Source organism: Triticum aestivum, chromosome 4B (genome assembly GCF_018294505.1).
Source record: "Triticum aestivum cultivar Chinese Spring chromosome 4B, IWGSC CS RefSeq v2.1, whole genome shotgun sequence".
In the NCBI taxonomy this organism is placed as follows: Eukaryota; Viridiplantae; Streptophyta; class Magnoliopsida; order Poales; family Poaceae; genus Triticum; species Triticum aestivum.
In genome coordinates, this window is record NC_057804.1 from 119,522,435 (window position 1) to 119,536,109 (window position 13,675).

Sequence of the window (13,675 nt, forward strand, 5' to 3'; positions counted from 1 at the left end):
AAGTGTATTTTTTCCCTATTTTTAAATTACTATGCTCTTTTTTTCAACATTTTCAGTTTTCTTTCACGTGTAAAGAAATCCCTAGTTTTGAAGGGTGCCAGTTGCCATTGCCAACTAACCTACCAAATTAATTAAGTGTTGTTGATGTTGTTGAGCACAAATGCATTGCTTTTTTTTCTCAGTTTTCTTTCATGTCTAGAAACTTGGCTCTATGTTTATAGATATGCTTCTAGATACTAATTGGTCTCTTCTGCTACTTATTAGAGATGGGGAGAGGCCGTCACCGCAGGCTCTGCTCTGCCACACCAGAGTACGAGTTGGATGCTTCCGAGTTCTTCAGTATCATACTTGAGACTTCCTCCAAGAGGCAGGTATATAAAAGTTGAGATCTCCCCTTCACCCATCTCATTATGATAACTCTGCTGTTTGCTACATCACTCCTTGTCCCAAACTGCAGAGGCTGCCTGACACTTTTATGACGATGCTGGATGGCCATCGGCCAAAGAATGTGAAGCTGCGACAGGCGGACAACGGGCTTCATAGGCTTTGGGACGTGGAGTTGGTGATCAGGTACGGCCACATGTACCTCTGTCGTGGCTGGGAGCAGTTCTACCGTGCCTACGACCTGCGTCACGGGTACTTCCTTCTCTTCAGGTACGACAGCTATGCCATGCTCACCGTGAAGGTGTTCAACACGACTATGTGTCGCATGCGCTACCAGGACGACGATGATGCCAGTACGTTCTGCCTCTTCTTCCTCTACATTTTGCTTTGTCTCACATCGATTGTTAACGGTCATTGTTGCATTTGGTCAGGCAATGGGAGCAGCAGCAGCGACTCTGGCTACAGCCAAAGCAGCAGCGACTCTGGCTGCAGCAAAAGCAGCAGCGAGGATGATCCGGAATGGAGTGGGGAAGAAGAGGAGCAGAGTGGGGATGAGGAGGTGCAGGCTGACGATGGGCAACAGATGGTGGTGGATGAGGATGACGTAGCGATGATGGTGGCTGACGATGGGCAAGATATGGTGGTGGCTGAGGATGACCTAGCGATGGTGCTGTCTAAAGATGGCCTCGCAGTGGTGGTGGTGCCTGACAATGACCTTGCGATGGTGGTGGCACCTGCAATCCCAGATCCAGGCGACATGACCATGCCAATTGCGGTAGAAGACTACATCCCATTGCCTCCACCGCCTCGCCGCTCTTGGCGCATCAGGATGAGGAAGGAGAAGGAAAAGAAGAATGAGGAGTGAACTATGTCAGGTATGTCAGATCTCTAGAATGATCTATATATACTTAGCTTTATTTCCTCTGAAATGACATAAGTTAGCTCTAATTTGCTAAGTTATCTCTAATATGCCTAGTTTCCTAGGTTTGCTCAATAATGACATATACACTTGGCTTACTTGTGTAAAAACTGGCATAATTATGCTTAGTTAACTCAAAAATGGCATAATTAGCTAAATTAGCTCCAAAATGACCCATTTAACCTAGGTTAGCTCCAATATGATCCATTTTACCTAGGTTGGCTCCAAAATGATCAAGTTTACCTAGGTTAGCTCCAATATGATCCATTTTAGCTAGGTTAGCTCCAAAATGACCTAGTTTACCTAGGTTAGCTCCAAAATGACCAAGTTTACCTAGGTTAGCTCCAAAATGACCTAGTTTACCTAGGTTAGCTCCAAAATGACCAAGATGGCATAATATGCTTAGTTCACTCAAATATGGCATAATTAGCTAGGTTAGCTCCATTTTACCTAAGTATATGCTTACTTCTTATTCCAGTCTTCTTCTTCTTCTTCATTTTCTTCTCTTCATGTTCTTCTTCTTCTAACTTTCTTGTTTCTCATTTTGTAGATCTCATTTAATTCACAGAAGCTTGCATGGATGGAGTGCTTCTTTTCCCTTTCTGCTTTTATTTTGTATCGATGAACTTGCATGGATGGAACTTGTTATATGGATGTATGGATAACGGTGTTGGATGAACAATGTGAAACTTTTGTAATATGTATGGATGGAACTATGTACGTGTTGGTTACGTAATGTATATACGATGAAACTTGTGTGTTGGATATGTCTTTTGTGAAATTTGTGTGTTGAAACTTGTGTGTTCAAATTGAATGAATTTAAGAAAAAACAAAAAAAAATTGGGCTATAGAGGATCTTTGCCGTCCGCCAGCTGACGGCAAAGCATTTTGCCATCATCCAGCGGACGGCAAAGGTGCCACGTGGTAGCTCCCTATTCAACCTGGGGCTGTCCTATTTGGTTACTTTGCCGTCCGCCGGCTGATGGCAAAGCTCACTGTTAGCCCCCTAACGGACGGACATTGTCACGTGTGCCATCCAGGACCGTTGCCATCAGCCGGCTGACGGCAAAGATCGTTTCACCTTTGTCGTCCACCAGCTGAGGGCAAAGAAGTCTTTGTCATAGCCCATCCAGCCAGACCTGTTGTCGTCAGCTGATGGACGGCAAAGGTATTTGCCATCCGCCATGTATGCCCTTGCCGTCCGCCATGGCAGAAGGCAAAGAAGCTGATTCCAGTAGTGTCAAGTGCTAAGCTAACAGAATGGGTCAAGTCAATCACATCATTCTCCTAATGATGTGATCCCGTTTATCAAATGACAACTCATGTCTATGGTTAGGAAACCTTAACCATATTTGATCAATGAGCTAGTCAAGTAGAGGCATACTAGTGACACTATATTGTCTATGTATTCACACATGTATTATGTTTCCGGTTAATACAATTCTAGCATGGATAATAAACATCTATCATGAAATATGGAAATAAATAATAACTTTATTATTGCCTCTAGGGCATATTTCCTTCACTCTCCAAGTCATGTAGGTCTCTTCTGGTCCAAGAAAAATCATTGCGAAAGTTTTATTCCGTTTGGACTCCGTTTGATATTCCTTTCTGAAAAAGCCAAAAACAAGGGAAAAACAGCAACTGGCACTGGCCACTAGGTTAATAGATTAGTCCCAAAAATTGATATAAAATGGTACCAAAATGCATATAAAACATCCAAGATATATAATATAATAGCATGGAACAATCAAAAATTATAGATAAGTTGGAGACGTATCACTTGACAAGAAGGAGAATAATAGCTATTCTTTGGTTTCAACAAGTGTTTCAAGATGTGCAAGCCCACCATGAGCATCACATCATAGATATCTACATGGTATAGAAGATGTGGAGAGAGTAGAAGGCGAACTGGGCACACAAAACTAAGGAGCCTCAGCCACCTGGCATGAGGACATTGATAGCTGGCCACTGAGTACTCCAATCCATGTTGGACTATCAGCCAGATGACAAGTAGGGTGATGCTGACAATGCTCCTCCCATGGTTTATATCCTTGCATCACCTTTTTACTCTTTGGTGTCTCAATGCCAAAGGAGGAAGAAGTGTTCTATGTAGAATCACGTGATTGGAGAAATGGAAAGTTCTCATGTTCGATTCTTCATGGGCTTGTAATAATTTTATTTATATTTTCATATCTTGGCACTTTGGTTGTGAGCTACCTTAATTATTATTGTGCAAGATTATGTGTTGATTTATCACCTTAGTTAGTGATATGTGTTTGTATCTGTTATATGTTTGTTCACACCATTCTAACTTATGTCATAGTCTCTCCACATTTATTGCTCTCATAACACCTCTGGTTTGTGATCCTTTGCACCGTGACTATTTATGTTTGACTAATCACAAACTCGCGTGTGCAATGTATCCGTGTCATTCATATTCATATCATTGCACTTGCTTATAACTGGGGGGCTTCTTTGTTGTGTGATATGATTCCTAGCATACTTTTATGCATGCACACATCAAGGGGGAGCCTTCTTGTTGTGTGATATGATTCCTAGCATACTTTTATATATGCACACGTCAAGGGGAGCCTCCTACATTAATAGTATTTAATGGAAATATTTTATTATCTCATATCTTGTTATTGCAATGGGCAATCTTATTGTAACCAATTCACCAAAAAGGGGGATATTGAAAGTGTATTCCCACTAAAGTACTATTTTGGTGTTAATAACAATACCATTAGTGGGATCTAATGTTGGTTGTCAAGTTTATCTCAGGATAGTGGATTTTTGTATGGGTCTACAGACTTCGATGATCCGTTAAAAGGGGAGAAAAGACATTGTTCTTCATTTGGCTCGGAATTTTTTTTGTTTAATTTGAGTCTTAGGAGAAGCCATACTATAAAGAGGGGATGTTGCATGAGTGAGTTGGGAAAGACATTTCTATCCTACACGTTTTTAATCCCCCATGAGAAAAGGAAGGGTTTTCACCAAGTTAAAAGTGGCTGCAGTAGGATGTCCAAGTGCCCGGGGTCACTAGGTAGCAGTCGCACTACCACTAGGTGGTTTGGGTGACTGGGGTCCTGGACCCCCCAGGTGCCCGGAGTAGGGGTCTTCCCCTCTAGTCGTTCTGGGTGCCCGGGGTCCCTGACCCCTGGGTGCCGGATGCCCCTAGGTGCAAAACCCTTGTTCATTCCGGGTGCGTGGAGTTTTCTACAAGAAACAACTACCTTTGCCTTGGAGGGTATAAGCCCCCTTCTTTCACCTTGCTCCCTAATCTTTACCAAGCTTTGCTCCACCATTACCATACCCTAAAAGCTTGAGATATCCTCGCTCCTCCACCTAAACACTACGATTACTTAGGGATAGGAGGAGATTCTCCCTATCTACATTCCTACCAAACTGATTTGTGTTTACCCAACTCGTTCAACTTCATCAACTCGTTACTCTTGGAGCTTGGGCTCCTAGACAGTTAGAGGTTCCTCCGGAAGCTTCCCTGTTTGTGGTGTGCTCCGGAGATGTACGTAAAGGTGTGATAGTCACCTTCAAGACCAACCCCGAGTGATTCGAGGCTCATCTGTTGGGGGTGAATCGAGGATAATATGTTGAGCCTTCAGTGACATTTCGAAGTTTTTGTTTCATGACCACTCCAACAGAGATTAGAACTTCCCCAAGGAAGTGTGAACTTCGGGATAAACATCGTGTCATTGACTCACTTGTGGTTAATTCTTTCTCGTATATTTATATTGCTTTTTTGTGCTTGTTGGACTGCTAAATAGATTATTGCCTAACATACCTTGCCTTAAGCTTTCTTGCGATATAGCTCATGGTCATCTAGTTGCATATCTAGAGAAACTACTTTATCCTCACATCCTTAGAATTTTTAGTGAAGCTTAAAAGTAGTAGTCTTGTGTTCACCCCCCTCTTGTCGATCGTATCGATCCTCTCCCATGAGTTATGGGGTGGATATTGGAATGGCTTGACAAGTATGCATCACGCTATTTCCTATTTTTTGTGGAATACTCCCTATTGTAAGCAGAATGCAAAAGAGAACTGATAGAGAACAGACGAATCAACTATGTAATCCTTTTAATACAAATATATCGCGGTAGAAAGGATGCAATGAGTAGGTGCCTCCTGGCTAGGGATGTGGGTAACTGATGCCTACCAGAGAGGAAACGACAAATGACCATGGTTGCTAATTTAGCAATCGTTCGATTATATCCTTCAAGATGATTAACTAGGATTATAATCCTAATACTCCCCACCCCTAATCGATGCTTGTACTTGCGAATATACTTCATGTTTGATGAAATTCCTCAAAAACAAATGCGAGGGAAATGGGGGGAGAAAAGTGTTTGATATGTTGTTAAACTCCTTCAAACCCAGTGAGAAAAAGGAGAAAACGATACATCATATCCTATGTTGATATGTGGAGTTAGTTATTTCCATTGGATATGCCTAGGTCACTATATTTACATCTTATATTTGTGTCTATGTTTCGATCTACCCTCTACTTCGACTTTGCACAAGTCAATAAACCAAATAGGATAGTTTGGCATTTTTTGTGTGGCGCGGATCCACTCGAAACCTCTAAACTAAATCTTTGAGAAAGCTCAGAATTAGGCCAAGCATGCTGGGAAGACTCGATCTGAAACCATTAGCTCCCTGAACTACTGATCTCACCAAGAGGCTAACCGGAAGTCATGCCTTGAATCTGGACCGAACCTCCATATATATTATGGGAGTCCGCACCTTAAGGGTTGAGTTGAAATGGTTTTATTCCAAATTCATTTCCCCTCGGCTCCCTCACTCTCTCACGATTCAGATTCGCCACCTAAGGGTCTGCTCCTGCCAACAGTTGTCTAGATTTGCCTTCCCCCATTCCCTAGCTTCCATGAGGTTTTTTGGTGGTTCCCCTCTGCTCCTTTCATTGTCAGTTGGAAGGACAATGTGCGTCCACCCACTAAGTCTCCTTCATAGACGAATACCTACGTCGAGTTAGGAAAAGTTTGTCTTCCACCAACTTCCTTTGTTCCTCTCTAACCTCTAGTTCTCACCATTATTGCTACAATTTATGTGAGATTTGGACTAAGATTTAGGGAGTGGTTTAGTTAGTATTTTCCATATGGCCAATTCAGTCAATTACATGACCCTTATTTCCCCTCACTATGTGTTGTAGAAGAGTTTGTGCAGTTTTGGGTCAGTCTGGCCTAGTTATACAGCCCAGAGATTATGCCCATACCATACCTCTAGATGGTACAAAGTCTGCACAAATTTTTCTGCTTTCTGCACTCTCTGGCATCCCTTTGTGTGACTTGTGCACTTATCTTTTGCTACTCTATCCATGAAGATTCATAGATTGTCTGGAAGAAAATGGTAAGGTAGAAGCTAATGGAAATTGGTAGCGCTTCATAAAAATCACCTATTGACTATGGAACTTTGCAAAAGAAGAAATTGGTAAAAGTGGGAATGGCAAATCCATATAGTGGTCACCGCCGTTGATGATCGATTTTGGACGAATGAGCAAGAAATATGGTGGGATGATACATTCCAGATGCACAAGACTCGAGTTGTGCTTCAAAAGATTGTAGATATTGAGCACATAAGTGAAGATCCTAATGACTTCCCCAACATCACTGATTGTTGTAAGCCCGTTGATGTGTACAAGCTCATTACTATGAATCAATACCATTGCCCCGAGCTTATTCGTCATTTTTATGCCACCGTGCACTTCCATCATGGATCGGAGAGACCTATGACTTGGATGAGTGGTTCACACAAGATTGAGGAGAATCCCTTGTCTATATTTGCTCATGTTTTGGGGATTAATTTTTTCGATGTTAGTGACTACCATGGAGTGAAGATTCATGATAAGGATGTTGCTAAGTTATATGAGATCATCAAGTTTTGCTACCACCCCACTCCCAAGTCCAAGAAGATTGGCTTCACCACCAACATGTATACTTTCTATGATATCACGATGAAGCTATTTCGCCAAAGGATTTGTGCCAAGGTTGGGGATGCTACAACTGATGATCCTTATGGCTCGAGGATGAGCCAAGACACCGTGAGGAGTATGCACATCCAATCTCAAGGGATGATGAAGGTAACTAACCATATCCACATGAAAAAGCAAGTGGCTCCGAGGATTTTGGTGATCAGGACGAGTATTTTGGGGTTATATGTTAGCATCACTCTCCTTGTATCCTTTTGGTGTTTCAATGCCAAAGGAGGAGAAGGATGAGTTCCATTCGGTTGCTCCAGATAATATTTGGGTTTTTGGTGAATTTTCAAGCCTCGCCTTTATTTGCATCTTCTATGGCTTACAATTTTTTTGTATTTGTGTACTTTGTGTGGTTGTGTGAGCAGGGTGATGCTCAAGTACTTTAATGTATTCTATGTCTGAAACTATGTGTGCTTAAATTACCTTGGGTATTGCTGTGTTGCTTATTTGTTGGAATATCATATATCCTTGTTGTTATAGTCTCTTATCATGTTATCTTATTGAGCTCTACTTGTTGATCTTATTCCATGTCTCACACACACAACCTTTCTGAGATTGTACTTTATGTTCATCGCTTAGAGTGCAAAGTTGATATCATGTTTATTATCACACTTTTGTCATACTCCACTTTGCTCTAGTATTTTGGGGGATCCCTTGTTGACTCTAAATTTTCGTGCTTTATTTTGCATCAAAGGCATACTAATTGATAGTGCACAAATCTAGAGGAAGCTTTGTCATTCTTACCTAAGCGAGTTAGTGTAAATGATACTTGATTAGAGGACTGACCGTGATTGTCAAGCACATGGACGTTTTTAGGTCCGAAAGGTTGAAAGCAAAGGTGGATGGTGATCCCCTATACAAAAGGGAGAAGAAAAACGACGTATTTAAATTATATATCTTATTCTTATTCTTGAGTTGTAGGAAAGTCATAACTACAAATAGGGATCACAATATTGAATTTGGAGTGGAATCATATCCTCTCGATACAGCCATAAACCACCTTCGATATTCTACCAAAAAGAACCATGGAAAATCCAGAGAGACAAGCCTTCAAAAGTCGCATCCCAACTTTTACTATGCGGCCTAGAGGCTAGCTTGGAGAGATAAACATGGGCTATTAATAAAAGCCGCGTTGATCTATTAATAAGAGCACCTGCGGTGCCCCTACACCAATTTGTAAGCCACCACAGGGGCTCTTATTTATAGATCAACGCGGCTTCCTACAGAAAGTGAACGCTCCCCAAATTAACACATCCCACAAGTGTGTTTGCCCATTATCATTTGTAGAACACGTAAAAAGTGCGATGTTCACTAACTGTTTGTCGGGCTACAGAGATTTATTGCTGACATGGAAAAAGAGCATGAAATTGTCTCTCCACAAAAGTTAGACCACAAAAAAGCAAGGGAACTACCTTTACTTTTGTAGGCCAGTAACATCACTGTTACGTACTCCCTCCGTTCCAAATTACTTGTCTTGGATTTGTCTAGATACGGATGTATCTAGCATTAAAATGAGTCTAGATACATCTGTATCTAGACAAATCCAAGACAAGTAATTCGGAACGGAGGGAGTACTATTCATAATGTTTAGATACAGTACAGTATAACTCTGCTACGTGAGAGTAGAATTTATAAACTTGCTTTGCCGTGGCTCACATCCAAGGCCTCTTTGGAACGAAGGATCTTTTTAAGAAGTGTATTGTACATTCGGAAAAAGTGCGATCACATAAAAAAAAAATCATTATGCAAGCATTGTTCTTACTTTCTTTTTTGGACCCCTAGCAAGCATTGTACGTGATGCTGCTATCTTAAGACTTGGGACTATTGAGATCATTCCAGTCCATAAAGTAGATAACTCTCATGGTATCATACAAAAGATGCATACACAACAATTCTAGAATCCAATACAGATCATATAACACCTGCTAACTGCCACGAAGCTCCATGGAGTCGGCATTCTCTCGGCTGCATAAGCTGTATATTACCACCAGCTTCTCCACGACCTTCAAGGTTCCTCAGAATTCGCCACCAGCAAAGATGAAATTTTCCACTGCCTTATAATAACTAACTACATATATGCAGCACAATGCTACAATCCACCCTACTGTCCGGTTTCGGTACTCCTTTCCCTGCAAAGTCATAATTTTTTTACAGTTACATCACTAAATTTAACATGCAGGAATTAAAGATGACGTAAGAAACATACACTTGGAATGCATGAACATCCTTGCGGAAGTTCTCTAGTTCCTCTGGATCAAACGTGCCATCATCAAACTATTCATAGACCAACAAATGAGAGAAGCATTTGTTAAGTAGAACAAGGGAGTGGTAAGAAGATGGAAATGCATGACAGTATGACACACCAGCTGGCTGAAATCTTCTTCCAGTGTTTTATTCTGAAGAACTTCTGCCAATTTTCCGTTTTGAAGAAAACAGTGGATGAAGTAAAGAACATATATACCACATTCCTCCCCATTTTGCTGTGGCACCTGCACAGTTTTGTTGTGGACGATGACAAGAACTCTAGATTCAAAAAGCAATCATTAAACATCATACCTTAGGAAACTCAAGGCGGATTTTTTTTATGAAGTGCACACTTTCCTCCCGCTCTTCGATTTCATAAATACCACGAATGAATCTGATAAACCAAGCAAAGCAAGGATAAAAGAAAACAGGGGGTTATAGGGCTGTGAGCATGATAGTGTTGTTGTTTATGTGCTATCACAAGCATATTCAGTCTATTGGTGTTATCCCTTACATGGTATGTCTTGCATGCAAGTAAAATTGGGAATAAATGAAATGCAAGGCTGGTTGCTTTTAAACAAATGCACTGACGGGTCTGACCCAATCAAGGTGCCCAGGCACCTTGGGTGCCCCAGATAATTTACCTATACATCTATAACTAGAGTAATTTTCAACAAAAATAGACTAAAAACCCCCAGGATAAATGACAACGACCGCTAAATACACATCACTAACTATGTTCAGCAAGGGTTAGATGATTTGTGATGTGATGTGCGAAGCTGGATTTTGATGAGCGCATATTCTGCTACTGTCTTGGGCTGACTCACTGGTATGGACACTATTCATGGCATAATCTTCATGAGTGACAACAGGAGTACAGGAAACCCTGACACCCTGTTGTCTGCTTCAACAGTACATTAAAGCATACAAGTCTCAACCAAAAGAACAGCATCTTCCTTCTAATATATGAATCCTCTACTAGACACCACAAGTGGTCAGTCAGATAACCGTAATATAGCGAAACATGTGCATCATCATTAAGATCAGTATTCTACTTATATTAGAGGTATGAGATGAAGGTATAGAGGGACCATACCCTCTGATTTCAGGTGCCAACCTCTTCGGATCTGTTGTGTTAAGTGAATCCAGCAGAAGCATTCGTGGTCCTTTTTTTGCATCTGAGCAGTCTGTCTCGTCAAAGTGGCATAGGACAAGGAGGTTCCAATGTCCCCTGCAGTTACGAAAGTGGAAATCCCATTGCTCTTTCGCAATCAAATAAGTTAATCCACGAGGTAAAACAAAACTGACCTACCAACGAACAATAGGGACAAACACATATTTTCTTGAAAATATTTTCAATTTTTTTGTCCATCTAAGAATTCTTGATTTCTGTTCTTTGTCCCCATTGACGTAACTGTTAAACCATAAAGGATCCAAATATGCGCAAGCATTCTTCTGATCTTCATCTGTACGCTTCCAAAGGTTCCTATATGCACAAATTTATGGCAGCAAATAAGCATACAAAGTTTCTCCAAGACCAATTATTTGCTTTCTTGAAACAAGATTGTGTGCGGGGGGGGGGGGGGGGGGGGGGGGGGGGGGTACTCCATGTATAAATCGAAGATATGGGTATCCAGTTTGTCTTGATTTTCCTTGTCCCTTCTGCTACTTGCAATGCGATTTGAGCTCCCAGGCACCTTCGGTGCTGGCCTTATACTCGCTCGAGAACGCTTGGTCTTGCACTCTACACAAGGAAACATGGAAGTTAACTAGTTAAACTGAAAGTGTAGTTCGAATTTAACTTTAAAAATAAGCAATCTGTATCACAGGTAGATCCACCAGGGAAACTGCATATAGCTAAAGGCCACTTTCTCCTACTTTTTGGCCTCTTGCCTTTGCAAGCCATCTGGGAAACATCACAATTACTGTTGTCTTAAATTGAAATAAGACACATGACTAAGAACCAAGCACAAATAACAACCACTGACCCTAATCACACTGAGTATACAAAGGATCAATAGTTCAGGCCTTCATAGGGTCAAGTTTTTTTCTTCTGCTGAATGAGAATGGCTGAACTTTGGTTGATGCATCAAGGAAAACAAATCTTTTGCAGTTTTAAACAAACAACTACCATTTCCTTAGGCATTGTAAATTCTCTCCAAATGTTATCTTTATTAATTTTTGCAACCTGTCATTATATAAGAATCATTATCATGTTCTGACACATGATAAAAACTAAAAGACTCATCCAGGCTACAACAGTGTTCAGTTCTATTGGTCATACATACAAAGAAATAAACAATTTAAAACAAGAAAATTATCAACAATACAATATCCTTACATACAGATGGAGTGGGAATGGCGATTTATAAACCATTACTATAAAATAATCTACCGGGCAAGAACACCATGAGCATAATTAAGTGATGATCTAGAAATGATAGCATGTTAGCTGGCATATCATGACAATGATCAGTTGGTAAATAAATGATAGGATGTGCCTTATCAACATCAAACAGTTTGCCAAACTAAAAGACATATTCCAAGTACAATAAGTTCAACAAACTGCAAACCAACAATCTGACCTCAAACCACAGGTCTTTTCAGCTGCAACACCCAATATATGAAATAAGGAATCAACCGATAACTTGATAATGAGTGCAATGCACTAGGCTACAAATCACATAAATGAACACACAAAACACATAACAGCAATAATCATTCCTATGATAAAACATAGCTGTATACGACTATGTTAGTATGTGCCAAAAACCTAAGCAAACACTAAGCCAATAGCCATTAAAATCTATGAAGCCTTCTCTGCTATCGTATACGCAGTTTAATCCTCAAAAAGCTAAAAGAAAAGGATAAACATGGTGATTTTTTTCATCTAGATAGCACCAACGCGCCGATGTGATGACTAGATATGTGCAATCTTGAATAGCCGTTAGGCGCTTGCCACCCGCCTGCCTAGCACCTCGGTGAACATGTTAACTAGTACTACCTCCGTCCCAAAATAAGTGTTTCAACCTTAGTACAACTTTGTACTAAAGTTAATACAAAGTTGAGACACTTATTTTGAGACGGAGGGAGTACAAAAGACCAAACATTTGTATTCCTTCAGTATAAGCAGGATATGCATTAGAAACAACATCCTCTACACACTGCGATTTTCGCACACATGGGCCAGATGAGTCAAATAGAGCCTTGCAACGTAATCAGTATTTGCTCCAGGAAATGAAACGACTTATTCCAGCATTATCATCGCTGAAGTAAAGCAATGGGGCCCTGGACCTACTGACAAACCATATGCAACCATCTATATGCATCACCGATGCAGAGATCGCAGGGTATCCGATTTTCGCTAAAAAAGTCATAAACCCTTATGAGAAAGTAGCGGCCTAAGGGCGCCGTTAACCAGCTCTGTAGCAAGCTGATCACGAAGCAACCCCGGGAATCACAAGAACAGGCCTAAAATCGCAGAGGTAAAAAGGGAAGGGAAGGGGGCAGAGACGAAGATTTTCGCGGGGGGTGGGGACGCTCACCATCCTCTTCGTCGAGGTCGATGGGGGCACTGCTCTGGCTGCGGCGCGGCATGGCGACGACGGCGAGCCGTCCCGGGTGGCGAGCGGTCGCTAGGGTTTGGTTCGACGGGATCCGGCGGGTGGGCAAAGGGGCTAGGAGAGGAAGCTCAAACAGTGGTGGGCGGAACGGAATGGGTTGGGGTTTTGGCCATACTGTGCCAGTGCTCTGCTCCCTTCGCCTTCGCTAAATCATGTACTACAAATAGGAAAAAGTAAAGAATTGGGATATCATGCCTATTTCGTTTCTTAGAAAAAATTCGTGATCTCACTTAATGCAAAAACCTTTGAAAATTTCATAAGATCTCACTTAATGCAAAAATCTTTAGAAATCAGGTCAATAGTTAGGGATCAAATACTTCTTTTTCGAGAAAATTTTCGATCTATTATTTTTAATCATGGCAGTACAACGAACACCAAAAATAATAAAACTTACATTCAGATCCGTAGACCACCTAGCGACGGCTACAAGCACTGGAGCGGGCCGAAGGCGCGCCGTCGTCGTTGCCCTTGCCTCGCTGGAGCCGGGCAAAA

General features: G+C 41.3%; 1 protein-coding gene across 1 annotated transcript; it reads right to left on the bottom strand.

Annotated features, from left to right (window-relative positions):
• Positions 1-9,043: 9,043 nt before the first annotated feature.
• On the bottom strand, positions 9,044-13,325 carry LOC123091383 (probable ubiquitin-like-specific protease 2B). The gene is made up of 8 exons (XM_044512880.1): positions 13,106-13,325; positions 11,166-11,304; positions 10,873-11,046; positions 10,657-10,791; positions 9,873-9,954; positions 9,680-9,805; positions 9,523-9,590; positions 9,044-9,445 (listed from the first exon to the last, which is right to left on the bottom strand). The coding sequence occupies exons 1-8, from the start codon at positions 13,155-13,157 to the stop codon at positions 9,418-9,420; spliced, it is 804 nt and encodes a 267-aa protein (XP_044368815.1). The 5' UTR covers positions 13,158-13,325; the 3' UTR covers positions 9,044-9,417.
• Positions 13,326-13,675: the final 350 nt, after the last annotated feature.

Excerpts from the sequence above, each read along its gene's own strand:
- LOC123091383 (XM_044512880.1), bottom strand. The coding sequence starts at position 13,157 with ATGCCGCGCCGCAGCCAGAGCAGTGCCCCCATCGACCTCGACGAAGAG. Across the intron at positions 10,792-10,872 it reads TTTGTCCCTATTGTTCGTTG|GGGACATTGGAACCTCCTTG; the intron begins GTAGGTCAGTTT and ends TCGTAACTGCAG. Across the intron at positions 9,446-9,522 it reads GATGTTCATGCATTCCAAGT|GGAAAGGAGTACCGAAACCG; the intron begins GTATGTTTCTTA and ends ATGACTTTGCAG.